This window comes from Emydura macquarii, unplaced genomic scaffold (assembly GCF_026122565.2).
Source record: "Emydura macquarii macquarii isolate MOO-44397 ecotype Brisbane River unplaced genomic scaffold, CSIRO-AGI_Emac_v2 contig_383, whole genome shotgun sequence".
NCBI lineage: Eukaryota > Metazoa > Chordata > Testudines > Chelidae > Emydura > Emydura macquarii.
Window position 1 is genome coordinate 14,496,134 of NW_027130520.1, and position 24,331 is coordinate 14,520,464.

General features: G+C 37.2%; 1 protein-coding gene across 3 annotated transcripts in view; it reads right to left on the minus strand.

Moving 5' to 3' along the window:
• The window catches only part of CSMD3 (CUB and Sushi multiple domains 3), a 1,042,296-nt gene that overhangs the window by 131,237 nt on the left and 886,728 nt on the right, over nt 1–24,331 (minus strand). For all 3 annotated transcript variants that reach the window (XM_067537409.1, XM_067537408.1, XM_067537407.1), the window contains 6 exons: nt 23,235–23,444; nt 18,674–18,862; nt 16,200–16,377; nt 13,685–13,830; nt 6,185–6,265; nt 4,783–4,896 (listed from right to left, as the gene is read on the minus strand). In XM_067537409.1, the coding sequence (XP_067393510.1) occupies nt 4,783–4,896; nt 6,185–6,265; nt 13,685–13,830; nt 16,200–16,377; nt 18,674–18,862; nt 23,235–23,444 (918 nt within the window). The remainder of the gene's footprint in view (nt 1–4,782; nt 4,897–6,184; nt 6,266–13,684; nt 13,831–16,199; nt 16,378–18,673; nt 18,863–23,234; nt 23,445–24,331) is intronic.

The following is a 24,331-nucleotide window of genomic DNA, read 5'->3' on the forward strand; positions in this document are numbered from 1 at the left end:
AATCTGTTATCTACAGCCAGGAACTCATATGCCACAGAAAATACTCTGAGAAAAAAATCCAGGATGTACAGCTTAACATTCTCAAAACTCAAAACTGCCTTCACCAAACAAGAACACTCCAAAAGAGAAGTAGATCGCATCATGGACTGGCTACCCAAATACCCCAAGAGAGCCTGCTTCAACACAGAAATAAACCTCCCTCCAACTGCACACCCCTAGTTGTCACCTACTACCCCACACTGGAACTCGTTTGGGATACCACCAACCAACTACAACCCATACTCATCCTTAAATAAATCTTTCCTCATCCCCTTCTTCTGACCTTCAAACAACCCCCCACCTCTCTAAGCTTATCATCCAAAGCAAGCTCTCCAGAGACCCAGACACAAGAACTCAAAGCAGCAGCAGTGCCTGCCGGAACAACAGATGCAAAACTTACAGGCTAATCTCCATTGCTACAATGATCAACACTCCCTACAACACACATTTTAAGATCTATGGATCCTACACATGCCTATCACAACCTGTGGTGTACCTCATCCAGTGTACTAAATGCTCAAATAGCAACTATGTGGGTGGAACCAGACAATCACTACACTCTTGAATGAACTCATACAGGAAAATGATAAAATACAAAAGCACCATATCATCCATGGATGAACACTTTTCATAAAGTAATCACGCTATACATGATCTATCAGTCCTCATCCTCAAAGAAACCTGCACAACACTTTCAAAAGACAAGCCTGGGAGCTTAAATTCATAACTTTGCTAGACATTAAAAAAAATGGAATGAATAGAGACACTGGAGTTATGGCTCATTAACACAATCTGCAACCCCTAGCAACCCCACCCCAGCTGCCCTCCCCTTTCATCCCTATGACTGGAGGGGTGTTAGTAGGCCAATTCACCTTGAAAAGTCCCTTGAAATATCTATTAACTATTTGTTCTAAACAATCTGTTCAAACCTTGTATTTAGAGTGACACTTTGAGTTAGTTTCCTAGACCTGAAGAAGAGCTCTGTGAAAGCCGGAAAGCTTATCTCTCTCACCAACAGATATTGGTCCAATAAAAGATATTACCTCACCCACCTTGTCTCTCTACTATCCCCAAACCAACACAACTAATAATCTGTTTCAATTCAAATCACCAAACAGAAGTGCAAACCATTTTTTCCCAAAAAACCTAAAACCGTAATCAGAAGCCCAGCAACGCACTGTTTAGCTGTCTACCTGTCTGACAATGAATCCATGTGGAGGAAACTCTGAAGTACTACAATAAAAAACTTTAAAACAAAACAAACATTTAAAACAAAAATATTAACATATATTATTATTTTGGTAACCAAATCTGAAGCTCTTAATCAATTTTTACGTTAACTCTATGATTTTCCCCCCTACATTTCCTCCCTATGGTGCATTTTACTGATACCTATATATTTATTGCAAACTACAATATTTTCACTGAAATTAATACATATTCAAATGACCCACACAGCTTTTTAAAAATACTAAACCTTGGGCTTAGTTCTCCACTGCCCTGCACCTTGTATATTCATTTATATTAGTGCTAAGTGAATGAAAAATGAATGTAAAATGAAACCAAATCAGAATAGTAGTGTTTTGTACTTACATTGCACTGGCTAAAAAAGTCTGTACAAGGTGAAAATGAGCACCATAGTGTCTAATAACAAACCATATGTTCTTCTTTGAATATAGCTATTGTGTGGCTCTGAATCAATATATTTTACATGAAACTAACATGACCCAGCAACAGTTTTTGATAGAAGCTGAGTTTATTCCTTCAGAGTGACTCATACCTAGTGTATTATATCCTGCATAATTACATGATGATAGTATATAAATAAAACAGAGTAGTATAGCAAATAATCTTTGCATGCCATAGGAGTTACTATATCTCATCTATACTGCCTTTAGGTTCTTTAATAAATTTGATAATTGATCAGAAATATGAAGTTGCCTATAGAGCTGAGACTAAGGGATATATATCTTACAACTTCCACACCAAAATAGAAATCATAGAAGAAAGTTATCTGTTCTAGGAAGCCAGCCTGAAGAAGCTTTCTACATTTTTTTTTTTTTAGTCTTCTGGATTTTTGTGTTTTCTGAGACTGATAATGGGTGAGATTATGTTTATCTGAGTCTGCTTTAGACTGAAAACAGGAAGTGGACTAAAATAGAGGGTAGCAAAAGTATTTAGCATTTATATTTAAGAGAGTATTTGTTAATCAGGGTAATGAAGTCAAGAGTCCTAGGTTTTTACCTCAGATCTTCCAAAGACTGTGTGACTTTGGTAAGACACTTTTAGAGGGTGCCTCAGATTAGGCGCCAAATCCACATTTATCAGTAGGCACATAAATTAATGTCTATTTCAGAAAGCATGCCCAGTTTGAGCATCTGCATTTCCTATTGAAGTTCAGAGGAGTGAAGGATACTCAACATTTTCCAGAACAGGGCACAATGTTTGGAAATTAGATTGATTCTTATTTCTTTATGTGTATAAAAATGTTAGGACATGAGCCTTTCAAGAACAGGAATGGCCCCTTATTATTTTAAATTAGAAATGTAAAAAAAGAAAAAAAAAGTATGTCAGTAATTTTTCAATTCACAACTGCAATACGAATACTATAGTCATCATTGAGTTGTAAACATTTATTATACAAACAATCACATTTCTAACAACTAAATTGTGTGTTAGTCTGAAACTCTTTTGGAATTACCAAAGAAGCTTTCACATATTAAAGCATTAACATTTAGCAACAGTGGATTCATTCACAATTCATAACTTGCCACTATTAAAAAAAAAAACAACACTTTGATTGGGAGTGTTTTCTAAAAATGTCAATTAACTCAAATTGCTTCTTGTGCAACAAAACATCTGATGGGAAGGAGAGAGATTATATAAATCTGTTTCTGAGTTAGAATGCAAACTTTAAAGCAAAACCAGATGGTAACATCCCCCATTTAATGCAAATGTAAATAAATTCTTTATGTGCCTGAACTGGAAAGATGCTTCACACATCCTGCTAGATAATGAGGTCCCTCCACTCCCACTGAAGTGAATAAAGGAAGAGGAACAATGCAGGAGCTGTTCCGCAACTTGCAGGATCAGGCCCCGAAATATTTCCAACTCATTTCCGTAAATCACCATTTTCTGATGCCAGGTTTTTTTTTGCTTTTTTTTATTTTTAAGCTGCCATATAAATATTTGTTTGTTTGTGTGGGACGCTAAACACATTTCTTAAAGCACTGGTGAGTAATAAACCACATTATATTTACCCAACTTTCTTAAATTAAAGAGAGAGACTTTAGGAGTTGAAATTACCCTACTGTAGGGCCCCACATAAGCCCTTTGTTGGGGTTTTACAATGACGCAGAGGGCAGAATAGCCATGCTGGGGTACATCTCCACCTCATGCAGTCTGAGGAGAAGGTCAATGCTTAAGATGGTGTAGAGGCCAGTAATCCACTCCTTATAGAAAAGTCCTATAGAATTTAATAGAAAAATATCTATAGGATTTTTGAACCATCTTATGGAACTTGAAAAGGAATTGTTTCTTCCAGAACAGTCATGTGCACAGATTGCACTATTCTCTAGGAAGCTCCCTATTACACATGGTTCACTCATGGCCAATTTAAATCAATGGAAATTTTTCACAGTGTGCAAGCACTTCAACTGTGTCTTGTCCTTTTGCAAGCCATGAGAGTGTAAAGAGAAGGCTCTTTGGGATTTACCTATTCTTTTTTATTCATCTTCTCATATCATGCACATCTTTGTGCTTTCTGGAAACTTATCCCCCCCACATAAGGACCAGCCACTATTTGACCCTAAATTAGTAATCATTCAAAACTACTCAAAGACACCAGTCTTCAATCCAGAAAAGGTGCAGTGGAGTTTCTACGTATTGATATTTGATGAGCTAACTCCTTCTCATGCAACCCTCTCTGCCCCACAACGAAAAAAACCGAAACTATACAAAAGGCAAAAAACTCCTCATTCTCATAACCTTTTAAATCTCACAAAAGCTATCTCAAATTACCTTCAAATGTCACCAAAGTACCTTAGAATAATGTTATATATGTCAAAGGTAAGAAAGATTGGTTTTATTTAGGATAAGTTAATGGTTGTTAGGTATATAAACTAGCTTTAACCTTAATAATCAAGTGATTATATCTCTCTCCATGATATTCATGCACTGCAGCAAAAGAACAAGACCAAATGCCCTCCAACTCGCTTTAAAACAAAATCAAATGAAAAACAAATTCCTTACATGATTAAAAACAATGAAAATTTTAAAATTTTAACTTAAAACAATGAAATTTCATTCCCACTGTGGTATTTTGTATTATTTATCTTCATCAGCGTATTTATTTCATTAATAATTTTCCGTATTATTACATACTTTTAAAAATATTTAGATAAAATAATATTAGTGTTAATTTGATTTAGACTCCCAACTTCCCAATTCCAGGAATTGTGAAATTAGCAGTTAACCCTCACATGATGTAATTGAGAATTTGCACTGTGTAGTGGTAGCACTAAAAACTCATTAAATGCCATAGATCATTAATACTAACCTCATTTTAGTATTCTCTAGGTATTCACTATACTAAGCAGTAGGAACACTTGCAATACAGAGTCAGGGGTGGAAAGATTTTAAGTATGATCCCATATGTGAATTAAAAGCAAAGCTGAGTTCTGCAAACACCATTCAGCAGGTACAATATAAAAGCAGTAAATAATAAGAATAAGAATAGAAAACCTTGACAAGAAGGTGGCATTCCATCCATCTGAAGTCTTTCTCCTAATCTACATGTTAGAATCTCATTACCAACCAATGTAAAGCCTGGATGACACTGGTACCTTATTATGTCCCCTATTTAATAAAAAGAAGAGCACTGTTAAACAGTAATTAACAGGAATTTTTAGCTTTGACAACAGTATTGATTAACAAAGTACACTTGCTACCACATACAATGTGCTAAATGACCAGTGACATAAAAAGCTTTGACTAAGCAAAGGAAATGCTGTGGTAAATAAGCATTATGCTGCATATCACTGTTTCCAACATTGGTGTTAGCATGTTTATTTCACTGTCTCTGATTTTTGTTACCTTTCTAAGCAAACCACACGTAGGGTTTTAATGCTCTATAACTTATTGTGTAGTCATCACGGTACTAATTAAAAGGATAATGTCAAGGGACCCATTCCTGCAGCCCTTATTCAGGCAAAATGGGCAGACTCAAAACAGAAACTTTTGTATTTGTTGGTTCACAAACTTTTATATATATATCAATTAAACTCATAGTAAAAACCAAACAAACACCTATGCAGCCCAACAACTATGTTCATGTCCAGCTGACAGAAGAGAGTGGAAATGAAGATAAAGAAAATAGATTTCCGTCTGTAATTTCCATGAGGTTACTATAAATGAAAGTAAATACAATAATCATATTTATTTATATTTATAATATTAGGCAAAAACATTTTGAAAGTCAGTGCTCAATCCCAGTAATACAAAGAGAACCACTTGATTAGACCTCTGCCCCAACACCGAGCCACAATAAAGTCAAATGCAGCTCTGCATACTTGTATCAGTCCACCGATATGGTTCTCTGGCAGGATTGGAGACTTGGGGCAAATTATAGCCACATCTTTTAGGGTCAGGATATCTTGCTCAATTGGGCTGTCCTGTTTCCTCCATGCTACTTATTTCCTCTTAACTTATGGAAATTTAGTTCAAGCACTTTTTTCAATTTTATTTTAAAAAATGCACCGATACCAAAAATATTAATATTAAATCTAATTTTAAAAGTTGCAGTTATTTTTATATATACACAATAGTCTATACATAATAAACACAGCATTTGACAGTTATTTTTCTTAAAAGTGGCTTGCAGGCCTTAAAACTAAACTATTTTAAAAGATGCTTAAAATTACAATTCATTTTAAGATTTTATGAGTTTATTTGAACCTTGCAAATAAATACATTCAGAAAAAGGAAAGAAGTTCTTGTGTCCCTCAATTGCATTGCCTGAGACTCAACTAGGACTCAGCAAGTACAAGAAGAAAGAAAAGCTTCTTAAATATTTTGCTTTAAATTGTAAATATATTTGTGATCTCGTCTTGAAATAAGTTAGTGCTGATGCTTTTACAGACATTACCTATTTCAAATTCATCATCCTCAGTTAAAATTTCAGCATTTGGTATAGTTGGTGGAGGCTGACACACTCGAAGCTGATAGGCTATAAAACATAGAAGGAATTGTGATTAATATGTTGCTCTATTTCACAGGATAACAATAAACAATATTTATAGCTTTACTTTGAAAGGTTCAATGAAATCTAAAAGAAAAAATATATATGGAGTTTTGAATGTTAAGAAAGCGAATATGAAGAAAGAGTCTCTCATATTAAAGATTTCAGATTATTCTTAATGGCAAAAGTCCTGCTCACACATATTCTGGGAAGACCATAGTTACTTGGAAATTATCTGCAAGGCACTAATCTTGTCTAAAAAGCACAAAAGTTTCACTGGATCATAGTAGGCTTAGATCAATGTATTTTGACCCCCAAACTCTTCCTGTCTTGAGACCATCTGAAATGAAGGCCCATTACCAAAAATTCTTCCACTCAAAGATAGAATAACCATTATGAAGCAGGCTCTTCAGATGTGAAATTTCCCAGAAAATGAATGCATATACATAGATATCGAATATGGCCACACAGAGAATTGATAGTTGTGAGACTACATGTAAGGGGGCAAAGGGTCTAATGGCAGAGGTGCAGTTTCCCATCATTACTCTTTGGATGCATCCTTCCAGGAAGGACTTAGACCATTTTAGTGCATTTCTCTAGATTGCTGACATGTCTCAGACAGGACAGCAGTATCCCAGGATCAGCAACGTTCTTAGGTATAATGCCAGCATTAGCAGATACAAAAGCACTTAAGAACACTGAGTGAAATCTTGGCTACACTGACATCAATGGCAGTTTTGCCACTGAGTTCAAGGGAGCCAGGATTTCATCCATTATATGTATTTTGAATAATGCTTGGAAGCTTCCTTTACCCTGTTTACAACAAGGATCAGTTCTCTCTTTGGTCCTATTCAATATTAACATAAAGTCACTAGGTAAACTGGTCTGATGACATGGACTCAAGTGGAAGCAATATGCCAATGACACACAGCTCTGCCTATCCTTCACCATGGACAACCACATCACTACCATCAAGAAAGCCCAGTGTCTGGCCAAGATTAGCTCATGGATGAAGAATAGCTAGCTGAAGCTGAACCAGAGCAAGAAGAAGTGATGCTGGTGGGAAGAAAAAAGAAGTAGAAAAAGTTTTCAGCAATGGTAAAGTCTCCTTTGTTGAAGGTGAACACCCACAATGGTCATTTCAGTCCATTGTTCAGGAATGTTCTTGGACTCCTTGTTGATGGTAAGGTCTGACATAGCATCATCAGTGATGCTATCTATAATCTCCAGTTGGTTTGGAGACACTGTCCCATCCTGGCACAAAATGACCTAGGCAACAGTTATACATGGCTTTATCATCTCCTGTCTGAAGTGCAGAAAAAACAATATACCTAGACATGAAGCTATCAGCCTTTAGGAAACTCTGACTAGTACTGAATGCTGCAGTTCATCTCGTCATTAACACTGGCTATCACAAGCACATACTAACTATATTCCACTCTCTACAGTGGCTACAGAATATTGATTCAAGTTCAAGATCTTGGTATTTATCTTCAAAGTACTCAAGGACCTGGGCCTAGCATACCTAAAAGATCCCTTAAAGCTTCAGGATGAAGCTATTGGGCTGCATTAGTAGGAACACTACCAGCATATCAAGGGAAGTAATTATTCCCCTCTATTCAGCACTGGGTGAGGCCTCATCTGGAGTAGTATGTCCAGTTTTGGGCCCCCCACTATAGGAGAGATGTGGACAAATTGGAGATAGTCCAGTGGAGGGCAATGAAAATGATTACGGGGTTGGGGTACATGACTTATGAGAGTCTGATGGAACTGGCTAAATTTAGTCTGCAGAAGAGAAGAGTGAGAGGGAATCTGATAGCAGCCTACAAGTACCTGAAAGGGGGTTCCAGGAAGGATGGAGCTAGGCTCTTCTCAGTGGTGGCAGATAACAGAACAAGGAGCAATAGTCTCAAGTTAAAGTGGGGGAGGTCTAGGTTGGATATTAGGAAAAACTTTTTCACTAAGAGGCTGGTGAAGCACTGGACTGGGTTAGCTAGGAAGATGGTGCAATCTCCATCCTTAGAGGTTTTTAAGGGCTGGCTTGACAAATCCCTAGATGGGATGATTTAGCTGGGGTTGGTTTTGCTTTGAGCAGGTGGTTGGACTAGATGACCTGTTGATGTCCCTGCCAATCCTAATCTTCTCTGATTCTAAGATCAAGCTTAATAACACTGTCCTTCAGGTACAATGGAACTTTCTACCGAAAGGTAAGAGAGCTCATTGGTGTACATGACAGAGCTTCCTAAGGGCTAGTCCTAGATTGTAGAAAGATCTCCCACAGAAATTAAAGACCATCACAAACCTCACCATCTTCTGCTCCAAGTGCAAGACACTTCTTTGATCTTGTCTTTTCTACCGAACACATAGCAACATGTACATTTAAAACAAAACAAAACCCTACACTACACACACAGTTGTCCCCTGGAAGAGGATGAGAGAGAGAGAGAGAGAGAGAATGAATAAAATTTGACAGATGTTTGACACATAATGCAGTACTGGAAGTCACTCAGATGCTACTATATTAAGGGTGGCATAAGAGCCTATATACAATAAAATATAATTATTACATCGCTACTGGAATGGATTGGTTCTTCCCACAGTAGGTTAACAGTAGTTTTAGTCATCGGTACTTGACCAGGGGGAAATTTTTAAAAACAATTTAAGAGACTTTGGAGCATAATTCCTACTTTCAAATATGACTTGGGTTATGTCTACACTACAGCAGATACAGCAACACAGCTAAGGTGCTGCAGCTGTGCCACTGTAGCACCATAGTGTAGATGCTTCCTGCATCGAGAGAAGGGTTTTTTTCATCTGTACAGTTAATCCAAAGCCATAAAGTATATTACTTTTTATAAATCTCATAACTGAAAAAAGCACAACAAACAAACAAAAACTCCTCATTCTTTTGTGGCCTCACTTATGGTTTTTTAACACATGGGGATAATAATACCGGCACCACTTTCAAGCCAACCCTTTCTCCTACTGGAAAGAATGGTAACAGTTCCAAAACAGAGGATGATAATCCACTCAAACCATGTGCCCTGATGAGGTCCTGATAAAAACTGTAGCAAAAATAACATATCAATTAGTTTTTTTTTTCCAGGGATCAATTATTCAGTTTCTTACACAGGCAAAATCAAATTTAGTGGCAGTTTTGTTTATATTAAGACTGCAGAGTCAAGCCTTAGGCTTTTAGGTTCAGTGTCATCAAAAGTACAGTTCCAAAGGTCTGATTCACTGTAGTTTAGCACATTGTGTAATCATTTACATCTATGCAAATGTAAAACAGTGCAACACACTATCATTCTGTTTCATTCTATTCACAATCCGTTTGCACAGGTGTAAATGATTACAGAAAGTATGAAGCAGTGGACAATCATGCCTTCAAACTCTTTCCTTTACTCCAAACGACATGTTACTAGATGTTAGAATTCAAACGAGTGCTTTGAATATCTAAAACTTATTGCACCTAACCCATAATAAGCGGTGGGTTGATGAGGGATCTTGCCCCACACTAAATGGCCCCACATTCTTTGGTAGCTTTGGTGGATTGCTATGGCAATCTCAAGACAGTGTAATGATCCCTGGGGGCCATTACAGGTTAGTATAATATACAGCAACCCTGAGCCTGCTCTAAAGAAATAGTAGGAAAAGCAACAGTGGAAAACCAGTCCCATGATCATGGAGTCACAAATGTTTCCTTTGCACATTCCCTCTCAGCTGTGTCCAGTAATAATTGGTTTATTATGTCATACTAAAATACTCTAAAAGGCCCAATATCCTGCTTTCCTTTTTGTCTCAGCCCCAAGATCCTATTCACTTGATTGTGACTTTGAAATATCCTGATGTTTGTATACAAATGGTTCCTGTTGAGAAGTTGTCAAGCTTTGTGAAAGTTCAGGTTGTAGACTTGTCAGAGATCATGGGGATTCCTTATAAAGGAAATGCAGTGAGCATGTGGAAGTTTATAGAGTAGGTACAAAGGATAAGTAAATACACATTAGTTACTTCAGCTTTTCCACTCCTGTATTGCTCCTCTTTATCTAGGTTGCAAGTGTACTCTTTCTTACAATGTGCATGACACAGAATCTCAGTTTGATACAAAGCGACTGTCAGGATTGCAAAAATGAAGCAGTCAGAAAATATGAAAAAAGGCTTCCAAAAAGGAGCTCTGCAACAAGGCTTCTGTCTCAGTTTGACTATCTATGCCATGAACCAGTGACTCTCCAAAACCACCAAGATTTGGAAAAGTGCCTTAGCTCCATTCTTGCATTCACACAGACCAAAAACCTATAGGTTAGCTTCTCAGCTGATGTAAACAAGCTTAGCTCCATTAAAGTCACTGAAGTTTATACCAGATGAAGATCTTGCCTGAATTATTTTGTACTATATGTTTGAACAGCAGTTAATAAAACGGAACTTTTGTCAGGTTGGATGCTACTATAATACATACTAATAATAACAACAGTAGACATATAAATAACAACAAATATTCTAAAAATATTGATATTGCTCCTGCTCCTAACAGAGTATGACAATGCAGCTATGCTCTTTAAGTGCTGAGAGCAGAGGCAATGTTCCAGCTTGTTCCCACCCCATTCTGATACTTCTTGTCCACCTGTGTAAGGGGGGGCTCTAGACACTCTTTGAATCCTGCTTCACCTCCTATGCTGCTACCTGTGGTACATGTAGCTGGATCAGGAGTGTAATATGCCACATTGTCCTCATGCAGTGTGCTCATTGAGCCATAATTTGGTCCTTTAATAGGAGCAGGATTGGCCCACTGCGATCAAATACCTTTAACAATGACTCCAGATCATACCTCTCAAATGTCTCTCATCAGAGAGACAACTCATATTAGTCCCAAAATGGCTATATTCCAAACCAATTTGATATCCCCTACTCTTTTATCATTGCAAATTATTTACAGCAGATAAAAAAATCATGAACCCGAAGATACAAAAAGAGTTATTTACCTGAATATACCAGCCCCACAGTATTTTAAGTTTGTTATATGAAAAATATTTTGGGTCCCTCAATTTGGATCATTGTCACACATTGCACCACATATTTAGGCCTCATAATTTGAGAGGTATGGTCCAGATGAACAGTAAGAGAAATAAGCAGAGGCAGCAAGAGTAAGCCCCCAAAAGTCACTTTACAACTAGACATGGGCATGTGCAATTTAAACATTTCCCCTCCATTTTACAAATAATTTAATATATTACATTGGTAAAGGAAAATGTATTTATAGGACGATAGGGTAGAGAAATAGATGAAAGGAGATAAAAGCGGAGAGGCAGGTTTGAATTAATTTGCACCAGGTCTTCCAACTTGGTCACAAGAAACTTAAATGTAAAAAGGAAGGTGAGTTGGAAGCCAGTGAAAGGATTTGAACAGAAGCAGAAGATTATCAGAGCAACAGACAAAATAGATGAATATTTGGTAAAATATCCTGGATGGAATTAATAGAGGTGTGGAGGTCAGAGATGAGGAGGCTGACATAGTCAAGGTGAGAGTGAGTAGGGGTTGGGTAAGGGCTCTATATGTGGGAACGGAGAACTAACATCAGATTTTTTAAATATTGTATACTAGAGAAGTGTAAAAAACCTGCAGGACCTAAAGACAGCATTCATTCAGGGAGAGAATGCGAGGAATAAAAATTGACTGCAAAATTGTAAGCCTGAGGATACAGAGGAGTTGCCGAATTTATTTGTGTAGCTTTGGTTGTTTCATGCCAATGATAGGTAGCATGAACCAGCTTGTTCAGCATCTATATTATGTCGCTAGGAAACATTTAAAAGCTACAAGCCAGATGTCAGCAATATGCTTCTGATACACAGTGACACGTATCATTCTTATCAGAGGCAGACAACCATTTGTCAAACAGCTACCTCAATGCCTAGTAGAAATAAGCACTTGGATAAATAATAATACATGATTCAAATGCAAACAAAATCAGAGGGAAGTGATTTTGATAGACCAAGAGACATATTCAGAAGGTCTTGTAGAATCCATGACTGCTCTTCTGATGAGGATATCTGACTATTCATTGTCAGGGAGTTACAGTCTGGTACCCACACTCAATTCTGCACTTTGCCTGGACACCAGGGTTTTTTTCCCCACCTCTAACTTGTAAGAAAACTGTGCCTGCTCCTTACAGAGAAGTCCTGAACATAGTGCTCCATGAATTTGTTACTTTATAGCTGACTACTGCAATGCTTTTTTTCTGGTTCAGAAGTGGAAGCCATGCAACTCTAATGATAGTCCCAATTTCAGAAGCCCATATTTTAATAGATAAATGAAATAAATCCCATAGGTAATCTGCACCCTACACCCATTCAACAATGGAACCAATTCAGTGTACTGGTTCTCGGTGTCATAGACCGTAATAATCTGAACACACAAAATGCCACTTCTAAAATACTACAATCCACAATGTAATTATCAGTATCCATAACAGAGCTTGCTAGAGATACAGTCAGGTGAAGGGTGACTGGCTGTGGAACTCTTTGCCATACGAAATGCAGATGATCTCCATTTTAGTGTACAAGTCTTGGTATACAGGAAGGTGCTTTTCTCAATTACAAAAGAATCTATTGCAATTTATATGAGGATTTTATCATCCATTTAACAGAGTATCAAGACTCATGGCTTGGATCTGGGTGAAGAATCTGGCTCCTAACTACAATACCAGTATTAACACTGATTAATGAATTATAAGTAAAATTGATCTACAAAATAGAAACTCTGACAAGGAAAAAGAAATAGAAGTGCATGTCTCGGAGATCTGTTGTTTATAGTGATAGGAAATTAATGTTCCTTAGAAACCAGACACAAAACTTAGGGTCTGTATGAATGACCCTCATCCCTTGATGATTTATAGAAGATCTTAGGGGTTCCTGGTGCTAAGTGCACTCCCTAGAGCAGAGCTCTACAGAGGCAATTTTGGGGGAGAAGTAAGCTTTTGTAATTTCCATAAAAAATCAGAAATATTGCTATAAAAAACATATTCCCTTAAATTTCAAATAAAAAATATGCAAAGGATTTGGCACCCTCTAAATAAATACAGGAACAGGTCTCCATTGATTTTTCTCACATGAACAAGATGGATAAAAGTAGTGTAAGTCATGAAAAGATGCTATTTATGTCTAAGACCTGTCTGACTTGGATATTAGTTTTTGGAAGATTCACTGGTTCTTTTTTTTAAATTGCTTGTATTGACAATGTGTTCATGGTTCATCTTCTTTGCTTGTCTATTAATAGTGGTTAACATTTAGTGATTAACAAAAATTACAATAATTGGTCAAAAGGACAAAGTTTATTTTAGTAACAGTGGTTAAAATATTTTTATTTAAGCTTTGACTATACAATCATCAATATAAATAAGTGTGTTGAACTTACCATGATAACTGAGCACAAAGAAACCACTTGTTGTGAAGTCACTGCGGAACTTGATCAGAATCTGATTTGAAGTGCTGTAGACGGATTCCAATGCAGTGTTGCCACTGAACTGGCCAATCTGAGGAGAACTTTGGTCTGGCCCATCCCTAAGAGAAAGAAAATAATCAAAACAAAAGTAATAAGGGTAGGTTTCATCATTAATTTTTGGTAAATGTGCAATGCTGAGGAATGATGCTAGATAGGTTGTTTTTTTTCTATGTATAATGCAATATTTTTGTCTATCCTAAAATGGGCCTATATTTAAGTTTTCTAAAAAAATATTGGAAAGGTTTAGATGTATTCCTTGCATTAATTAAATAAAACAGGAATATTAAGGCTGAATGCTCCTTTGAGAAGGAAATGTGCAACTTGAATGGTGAGGTTGAAAATGCCACGACAGAAGATGATTTGGGGTGCTTTAGAATTTCTGAGTATAAGTTTCTCAATTTATTACCTGTTGGAATGAATGCTCTATTTTCTCCCTGCAGATTGCGGTATGCTTAATTTGGAGGGGGCGGAGGGGGTTGGGTGATACCTCCTAATTTTGCTTTGAACCACGCTCATTTTTATATATCCAAGGTGACAAATATGGACAGTAGGTCCATGGGCCATACTGCTGTTCCCCTCCCAACAATTTCTAGCAGTATTAAAAAAGAGGAACTGAACATTTTCTGTTCATTCATAGAATCACAGAACCATACAGTTAGAAGGGACCACAAGGGTCAACTAGTCTAACCCTCTACCAAGATGCAGAATTTGTTGTGTCTAAACCATCCAAGACAGATGGGTGTCCAGCCTCTTTTTGAAAACCTCAAGTGAAGGAGCTTCTCTAGACAGTCTGTTCCATTGCCCTACTGTTCTTACAGTTAGGAAGCTTTCCTGAGATTTAATCAAAAAATGCTATGCTGTAGTTTGAACCATTTGCCTCTTGTCCTGCCCTCTGTGGCAAGAGAGAAAAACTAGCCTCACTGCAGTCAAAGGCAAAACTCCTATTGACATCAGTGGAACCAGGAATTCACCCTAACACTACATATAACCTATTATGCATGTAGATTTTACTGATGTTTATTATTTTGAGGGCCACATTTTTAAAGGAGCTTCAGTTAACAGTATTTCAACATCTAATGACTAAATTTGTGGTCAGAATTAGATGTTAGAGTGCTATCATTTGCACCTAGGTATGGGCATAAAAATATAGGACATTTAAAATCTGTGGCTCTTAGTATGTTGCAAGATTCTTAATCAACTTCATATTATACAAGATGTCACAAGTTTATATTAGTGGCTGTGTCTCATTGGCTCAATTAATCATTAATGTAAACAGCTTCCTAGTCTTTAAAGTAGTTTCTTGTTTTCTCCACTGTTTTAAATGTTGGGTAACAATGGTCTTTACTAAAAATAAAGTGTTTAAAGATAAAGACATATAATTAATTATGGAGTATGAACAATTTCACATGTTTTTCTTATAATATTTCCTTCAAAGTTCTTAAATAAAAAGGAGGTGCTTAACATAAAATATCATTCTCTACTCCAATGGTTTAAATAATAGTGACATGTGATATACCTCATCCAGTGCACTAAATGCCCCAACAACAGCTATTTGGGCAAAATGAGACAATCACTACACTCTCAAATTAACTCACACAGAAAGATGATAAAAGGTAAAACCAGCATATCACATGTTCATGAACACTTTTCACAAAGTGATCATTCTATATCTGACCTATTAGTCCTCATCCTCAAAGGAAACCTGCACAACACTTTCAATTCATAACTTTGCTAGACACTAAAAATCATGGACTGAAAAGCAGCACTGGATTGATGGCTTATGAGAACAATTTATAACCCACTAACCCTCCACCCCAATTTTTTTTCCTTCTTCTTTCTCCCCTATGACTGTAAAGGTGTTAACTGGACACTTCATCTTGAATGGTCTGTTGACATATGCATTAACTCTTTATGTTTAACAATCTGTTCCACCTTATAATTAGCTGTGATACTCAGTACATTTCCCAGGCCTGAAGAAGAGCTCTGTGTAAGGTTGAAAGCTTGAATCTCTCACCAGCAGAAGCTGGGTCCAATAAAAGATATTACCTCATCCACAATGTCTCTGTAATGGGCTATCTAGTCAGTGGGAGCCCTCTTTATATGTAATGCTTTATAACTTGACTCCAAACAAGTGAAGTTGCAAACTCCATTGATGCCAGTAGGAGTTCTGACATTGACTTCAATGGGAAAAGTATAGCATCCACTGCACTTCTTCCATTCATGAAGTTTATTCCTATTTAGGTACTTCATGAAAAAAATATAATATGCCCATTTTATCATTGGTCTGATCTTGCAAACCATTCCTTGTCACTAAACAGAATGCAGACATTAAGCAGAAATATGTGACATATAATAAAAAATGTTACTTTTAATCTCTGATTTGTTACATTGTCACATGTAGAATAAATTAATAATTGTGACTACTTACCATACAGTTATGAAATCATATATTGGCTCTGTTTGAAGAACAGTAAAATTGATGTAGATTCCATGACCAGGTGGTACTCGAACAAGCCAAAAGCAGTCCTGAAAGTTTGGATACTCATCAGGATATCCAGGAGAATATATGGTGCCATTCATTGCAGTTATATTTCCTCCACAGAGAGCTTAAAAACAAAAAACAACAAAAAAGGACATTTATTTTCACTGCAGGAGCACTCAATAAATTTTGCATTCTTTTTAGATGATGTGAAATTTTCCATTCTATTTAGATGCTGTGAAATCTTTATTTGTAAATACATTCAGCATGTGCATAGTTTAATTGTGTTATGCAAAACTAAATTATTTAAGCTGTATATTGGAAACAGAGAAGCTAGTGAGGTTTTGCAAACACCAAGAGTCCCAATCCTGAAGTCCCTTCTCAGTTGAATCTCCCAGAAAAAAACATAGTAGTTCTGACTAAGAGAAGGCTTGAGGACTGGCTTCTGAATCTCTATTTAGATGCAGGCTAAATTCTACCTGATCACATGTGGATGCACAAGATGAGGATAGTGCAATGACCTCCTTCTTCTTTGTGGCCCTATGTAGAGGCTAGGGACAAGTTAGATAGGGAGTGTGGGAACTGCTCCCATATTTGTGTCCAAAATGGATAGGGGAGTGATGATGGGTAGGTGGAATTGGCTTGGTGAGCATGAGGAGGAAGAAAAAAAGGTAGAAAACCTGAAAAGTGGTACAAGAAGGAAAGCAATTTTGCATTCTCCAAGAGTGGTTCTGGCTAAGTAAGGAAGAATTCTTCCTACAGTTTCCTGCTGAAGTGTGCCCCCTCTATCCCTCATCCAGTGCACCTCTGGCTCTAAAGTTCTTAGCTATATATATCCATTACATAATTATGTTTAAGCCAGATTGCTGACCCCATGATTTTTCCCTCATATTTTTGCTCCCTAATTTTTCCGTATTTCTCTATACACATCATTGAAGGATCACGGCATAGAATCCAAAGAAGTAATAACCAGGCCAAATCCTAGGAAACGGAGCAAAGCCACATAAATACGCTTTATTCAGAGTAAATTTCCTGAAGAATAGTGGGACTGAGGCAAAGAATCATTAGCCCCAAAACATGCTTAAGGGCCTTCAAATTAGATGTGACCAGCTGCAGCAGGTTATGGAGGAGTGTAACACTATTGTCCGAAGGGGATTTGCTATACGTATGATTTCACTTGCTATGCCCTGCATGTGCCCACATTGTCCTGAGTGATGCAGTGTGGAGACTTTCTGCATTCTTCTTGGCATGTAGGGGCATACAGAGATTCTATGTCTAGATTCTTCACAACCTAAGCAAGCCACACAGTGGAGACATTGAATTTCTGCTGCTTTTAGTTTTAATGTGTCCACATGAGCAAGCAAAGGATTTGGGACAATGTCTTAACTATTCTAGGATGAAGAACAACAACTGGAATTCAGAAGGGCTTTGTCAGAATAAGTATCTTAGAAAATCAGAATCACAAAGAAATTTTAGTGAATTAGGCAAGAAAGCAAAAATGATAAAAAAAAAAATAAGTGTGTAGCGAGATCAGGTTCAGGTTGTTTGCCTCAAGGAGGCAGACATTATTTGACAAGTCACACATTTATAGCATGTTAAAACAAATGTATTAAATCAAATATTGTTTAAAATGTAAAAAATAGAGTTCTCCTCACCAGTGAAACAAACAGGAAAAACAAAAGAAAAGAAAAAACCACCAATTTGATGTTCATGCTTTGGAGAACAGAACTTTCATGTCAAATAAAAACAAATGCAGGTCGAAAATACCTAATAATCTTAAAAAAAAAAAAGCATGACATAGCAAAATGTTAACTTCTTTAACAAAGATACTACTTCAAGTGATTTCACAATAATGAACATATGAAATTCCCTTTGTGCATTGAACCAACTTGTCAATCCCTAGTTATATAGCACATTAGATCATGACCACTAACAATTAGGTTGACCACAAATCTGCATCCCTTCCTATCATAAATACAAAAGATACCAGGCAGTGCCTGTAAAGAAGATCATTAGACATCTATATACAATTCAAATCACTCCAAATCAGGCAGAGCAAGGATTTTACCATAGGTCTCCCAAATCTCAGCCCAGTAATCTAGTCACCTAATTATGGACTATCTACAACAAAATGTTGTGAAAACCGATGTATCTCCATGAAATGCTTTGACTTTGACAAAACAACTCATTTCTAAACAGCTCTTCTCTGAGACTGCTTTATGCTCTAAAACCACAGGACTCTACAAACTGAGCTGAAAGTGAAATCTGCAGTAGCTTCTGTGGCAGTAGGAATAAATAAGTAAGGCTTTTCACATCAGCCTATAGAAAGACAATAACAAACTATTAAACAGTAAGGGAGGTCTGATTTGATGAAGTAGAGAGAAGATGACTATGGGATGGTACATCTTTTACACAATACATACCTTCACACCTGGGGAGAGGATGGTTCCAATTACGACTGACTCCATGTAGACAAGTCAGAGCTGAATTTCCAATTAAGGTGTACCCAGGAAAACACTCAAATGAAATTGTTTGTCCTACAGTAAAGTCATTTCCAATCACAAAACCATTACGGAATGGCCGGGGGTCAGGACAGCTTTGCAACTGATAAGCTGAAATAAATAATAACAATTTTAAAACATAGTCCTAGAATGTAGAAAGTTCTGATCTGTATTTTAATGCTTTAATATTAGAAGTTTTACATTTTGGGAGACAAAAGGAAAGTCCTTGCTCTTCTCTCAAATTCCACCAAAGGAAGAAGAATACAAAGCCTTATAGTATATACTTTTCCTCATGATACCTGTCATTTTGTTGCACTTTATGACACAGTGATAATCAAAGACCATCTGATCTTCATGAGGGAAATGTGGCGCTATACCACAGCCAGGGCTGTGGGAAGTAACCACACAACACCATCTGAAGCTCATAGATTCATACAAGAAGCACTGCTATATCCCTGGAGGTGTTCAGTGACCTCTCCCTTTTTCTTGTATGTGCAAAAGAGCATGGGTATACCTGGGTTTGCATATTTTGGAATGTCTTGCTCCTGCCAATGCACTAATGGGAGATATCCTTGCACTTTGGAAAGCACAAGAACTGCAATTTTGTCCAGCTCATGTTCAGGAGGAGAAGAGAGGGAGAGAGAATATGCTCCTTGAGCCCTCTCCCCATGCACCTATGCAAAGTCAGGCCATTCCTGGCTCTAGATGATTACTAACTGCTGCCCAATGCATTTTATATACTGAAGGAGAACAGCTGACATTAAGACTGCTTCTCTTTTTTCATCTCTACTCTTTTTTTCCCCAGAAAAAGTAGAAGTATAAAAAGTCCCAACACTAAGTTTTAACATCACAGATTTACTAAAAGTGTAAGAAAGTATAGACCTATTTCACAATTTCAGATAGCCTTTTTCAAGAAGACATTAAATACCCAGACTGTCTCTGCCTTCTTTGTAGAATTGTTGAGGCTAGAGGTGCTCCACAGAATCTGGATAATTTGGAGACCATTAATTGGACCCCTATATTGATGAGTATCAGGATCTCTCTCAAATGTTTAAAGATAAGAGTAACTTTTCAGAATCCTTCATTACACATGCAATGTCTCTTCCAACATACACTTAATAGGTGTAGCTCTGATTAATAAATTAATAATAATAATCTACCCTTATATAGCATTTTATCATGCTTTTGTGGTGCATAGATCTCAAAGTACTCCTTGGCAAATGGCATATTATTTTGTTCATAATGCACCATATCCAGATTCCCAAAGAAGCCAATGAGAATTTGCCTAAACATGTAGTTGGGAACATGTGAGAAGAGACTTCAAGATTTGGGTTATGGGGTGTGATTCCAGTCTAACATTTTCTAGCAGCTACACTGCAGGGTGGTTTCTATAATAACATGAGGTATTCAGTTTAGTATGGTTCTTTTCCAATTAAGAGAGTGGCCAGATCATGTCATAAATTTTCATCTCACATAAGTTATACCATGAAAATTGTTTTTGTTTTTAAATATTTAGGCCTTTTTCTTTGAACAAGAGTGCTGATCCAAAACCTTTGGAAAGAGCCTGTGGCTACGTCACCAAAGACTACCTTTTTAATCAGTCTTCACAAGTTCTACAGGGCTGGCCTGGTTAAAACTTGTACAGGAGTTTTCCAAAGAAATCAAAGGCTGCTGCAGAAAGTGGAACTGGTGATTCACGGCATGGCATTGTTCCCTTTTAGTCTATATCAAACCAATGCCACAGAATGACCTCACTGCACATTATGCAGTGGAGGCTATTTTCTGGCTTGTAGGAACAGATGTATAGCCCCTTTGAAAGATAGATAGCCAGCGAGTTCAGCAGCTTCGGACCAAGTCAGTGTGGGGAAGCTGACCTACCTTCCTCCCCCCCTGTGACTGGAAGAAGTGTGTGACTATTCAGGTCAATGGCACTTCAGGAAAAGCCCTCTTTTATTTGAAACAGATGGAACAGCACCCACCCTCCACCCATGTAAGCAGTTAAACACCAGGTTTTGTCATGATCACCTGTGGGCATTACACTAGTCATGCAAATTGTGCACCCACCTCCTGAATACTGTGTGCATTTCTGGTCAGCCCATCTCAAAAAGATATATTAGAATGGGGAAAAAGCACAGAGAAGGGTAACAAAAATTATTAGGGGTATTAAACAGCTTCCATATGAGGAGAGAGATTAAAAAGTCTGGGATTGTTCAGCTCCAAAAAGAGCTTGTGGAACTTATTGGCAGGGGATGTTGTGAAGTCCACATGCATAACTGGGTTAAAAAAAGAATTAGATAAGTTTATGGACGATAGGTCCATCAATGGCCACTAGCCAAGATGGTGAGGGGAGTAACCCCATGCTCTGGGTGTCCCTAAACCTCTGACTGCTAAATGATGGGTCTTGATGACAGGTGATGTATCTCTCAATAAATTGCCCTGTTCTGTTTATTCCCACAGAAGTATCTGTCACCAGCTATTGTTGGAAGACAGGATACTGGGCTAGACAGACCAATGATCAGACCCAGAATGGCTATTCTTATGTTCTCATGCTCCTTTCTTGGAGGGTTAGAAAGGAATTTTTTCCTGCATTGCCAGATTGGCTAAGGAAGGTGTGGTTTTTCACCTTTTCCATAGCAAGTTTGGGGAAGTCATGAAATGAGGACTAGACAATGGTGTTGCAACTCATTACACAAGCACGTGACAGTACACAAGCCGGTACTCCATAGGGAAGAGATATAGTGGTCAGATAAAACAGATTGGTAAAAGATTTAAAGGAGGTTCGCTTTAAAGAAATGGAAACAGTGGGAGTTATTGGTATGACAGGGAGCCTCCTTTCTTACTCCCCTCAAACCTCATTCGATGGGGGATGGCAAGGTTGGCTGGGGACAAAAATGGGTAAAAGGGGAGGGCAGCCTCCCATCTATATGTAAATGATTATAAAATTACCTGTATTTCACACTTTAATTCACCATGTACCCCCTAGCATTTAGACGTAAGGTAGTGGCCTAATTAAACAACACACTGTGTCTTCTGTCCTTCATCTGAGACAATGGTATTAAGGTCCACTGTACTGTTAAATATCCTGCGCCTTATTTTCAAAAGAGTAGAAATGTTATCTACAATGTATGGCCACTTCCAATACAGGTAATTATTTGCCTCCATACATCCCCACTGCACTTTAAACTGGATACAGAACTCATCTTCGTTTTTGTCCTAAACTATTATTTGCTTTGAATTGTTAAGTAGCCCCTGCATCCTACTGTAGTACCACCTTCATTAAATTGTGCATAACACTTTGTTTTTGAATCATGCACAAATCTTATCCAGAATAAGCCTTCATATTTCATAGAATCATAGAATCGTAAGACTGGAAAGGAGCTTGCGAGGTCATCTAGTCCAGTCCCCTGCACTTATGGCAGGACCAATCATTATCTATTTTAGACCACCCCTGACAGGTGTTTAACCAACTCTTAAAAATCTCCAGTGATGGAGATTCCACAACCTCACTGGCAATTTATTTCAGTGCTTAACTACCCTGACATTTAGGAAGTTTTTCCTAATGTCCAATCTAAACCACCTTGTTGCAATTTAAACTCATAAATTCTTGTCCTATTCTCAGAACTTAAGGAAAGCAATTTTTCTCTTTCCTCCTTGTAACAACCTTTAATGTACTTGAAAACTGTTATCATGTCCCCTCTCAGTCTTCTCTTGAAAAACAAACACAGTTTTTCAATATTTTCTCATAGGTCATGTTTTCTAGTCCTTTAACCATTTCTGTTGCTCTTCTCTGAGCTTTCTCCAATTTGTTCACATCTTTCCTGAAATGTGGCAACCAGAACAGACACAATACTCCACTTGAGGCCTAATCAGCATGGAGTAGAGTTGAAGAATTACTTCTTGCTTACAATACTCCTGATAATACATCCCAGAACGATGTTTGCTTTCTTTGCTACAATGTTATACTGTAGACTCATATTTAGCTTGTGGTGCACTATGACCCCCAGCTTTGTTTCTAAAGTATTTTCCTAGGGAGTCATTTTCCACATTGTATGTGTGCAACTGATTGTTCCTTCCTAAGTGGAGTACTTTGCATTTGTCCTTATTGAATTTCATCCTATTTACTTCAGACCATTTTTCAAGTTTGTCCAGATCATTTTGAATTTTAATCCTATCCTCCAAAGCATTTGCAACTCCTTCCAGATTGGTATCTGCAAACTTTATAAGTATACTCTCTATGCCATTATCTAAATCATTGATGAAAATATTGAACAGAACCGGACCCAGGACTGATCCCTGTGGGACTCCATTCAATATGCCATTCCAACTTGACTGTGAACCACTGATAACTACTCTCCAATCAGTAATGCACCCACATTATACTAGCACCATCTAGATTGTATTACCCTAGTTTGTTTATTTTCTAACAGTGAAAAAACAGCCTGTAACAACCAACTTGTTCACATAAATAAATCAACTCACTCACCCTGGAATATGATATGAAACCCTTGTTTGTTCTGTGAGTAGTCACTGTGAAAATATAAGCTGGTTTCATGAGTTGTACTAAACAGAGAAGAGGGTAACTGAGGACCACTAAGTCTCCCAATAACAGTACTAGTTTCTGTAGATCCACTTCTTACTTCTAAGTAATCATGTATTGTTTCAGTTGAGAAATTTACGAATTGCAAATGCACACCTGAAAAACAATATGGGCAAACAAAAGCATTTGGTATCAAATGAATAAAAATCAATTATGCATATTATATATTGATGGACATTAGAAAATCATGTCTGGGAGGTATTAAACAATTACAATTATACTGCAGGATGTTATGTTGGTTACTCAATAAAAAACAATCTTTCCTCTTATTAGTTACTAAACCACATACCCAGCAATAGAAAGAATGTTGATTTTGAAGGTACTGTTTGTCCACAGAGATACAAACAAAAGCCCCAACTTTTGAGATCATCAAAGATTCCATGGTATGTTTCTGAAAAGTAAGGGTTTTATTCCTAATATCTTTGCCAAATTCCACTTTTGATAATTACAGTCCACCAACCTCAGTTGTATCTTTAATATCAATTTAATGCAACATTCTTTGTTTCCTGTGTTCCACCCAAGAGAAATATCAATTTCAATGGTAGATAAAATAGTCTCTACTTAATATACTTCAGAGTGCTTTGATTTTTTTGAAAGGGGACACTATGTACAAATCAATCAATAACATATATATAATTTATTTTAGTCTTTCAAAAAAGGGTGTACTCTAACATCATGGGTTACATTTTTCAGCACTTCATATTAGAAATTAGAAATGCAGTTCTTATACTTAATTCCCCACACACTGTGCACTTGTGAATAACAAGATATTTCTGCTTCTTTGATTCAATAAGGAACAAAGGAGTTTACGGGATGAGTTGCAGATTATCTATCCCATCCAGATGATTGGTTACAATTATTAGGGGACAGCAGGAGGAGGAACTGCTCAGCCAAAATAGAGGATACTGGACCCATTAAACATTTTCCATTTTTATATTGTTCTGAATAAGGTTCAATAAAACAACATTTCTATTTTGTCTGAA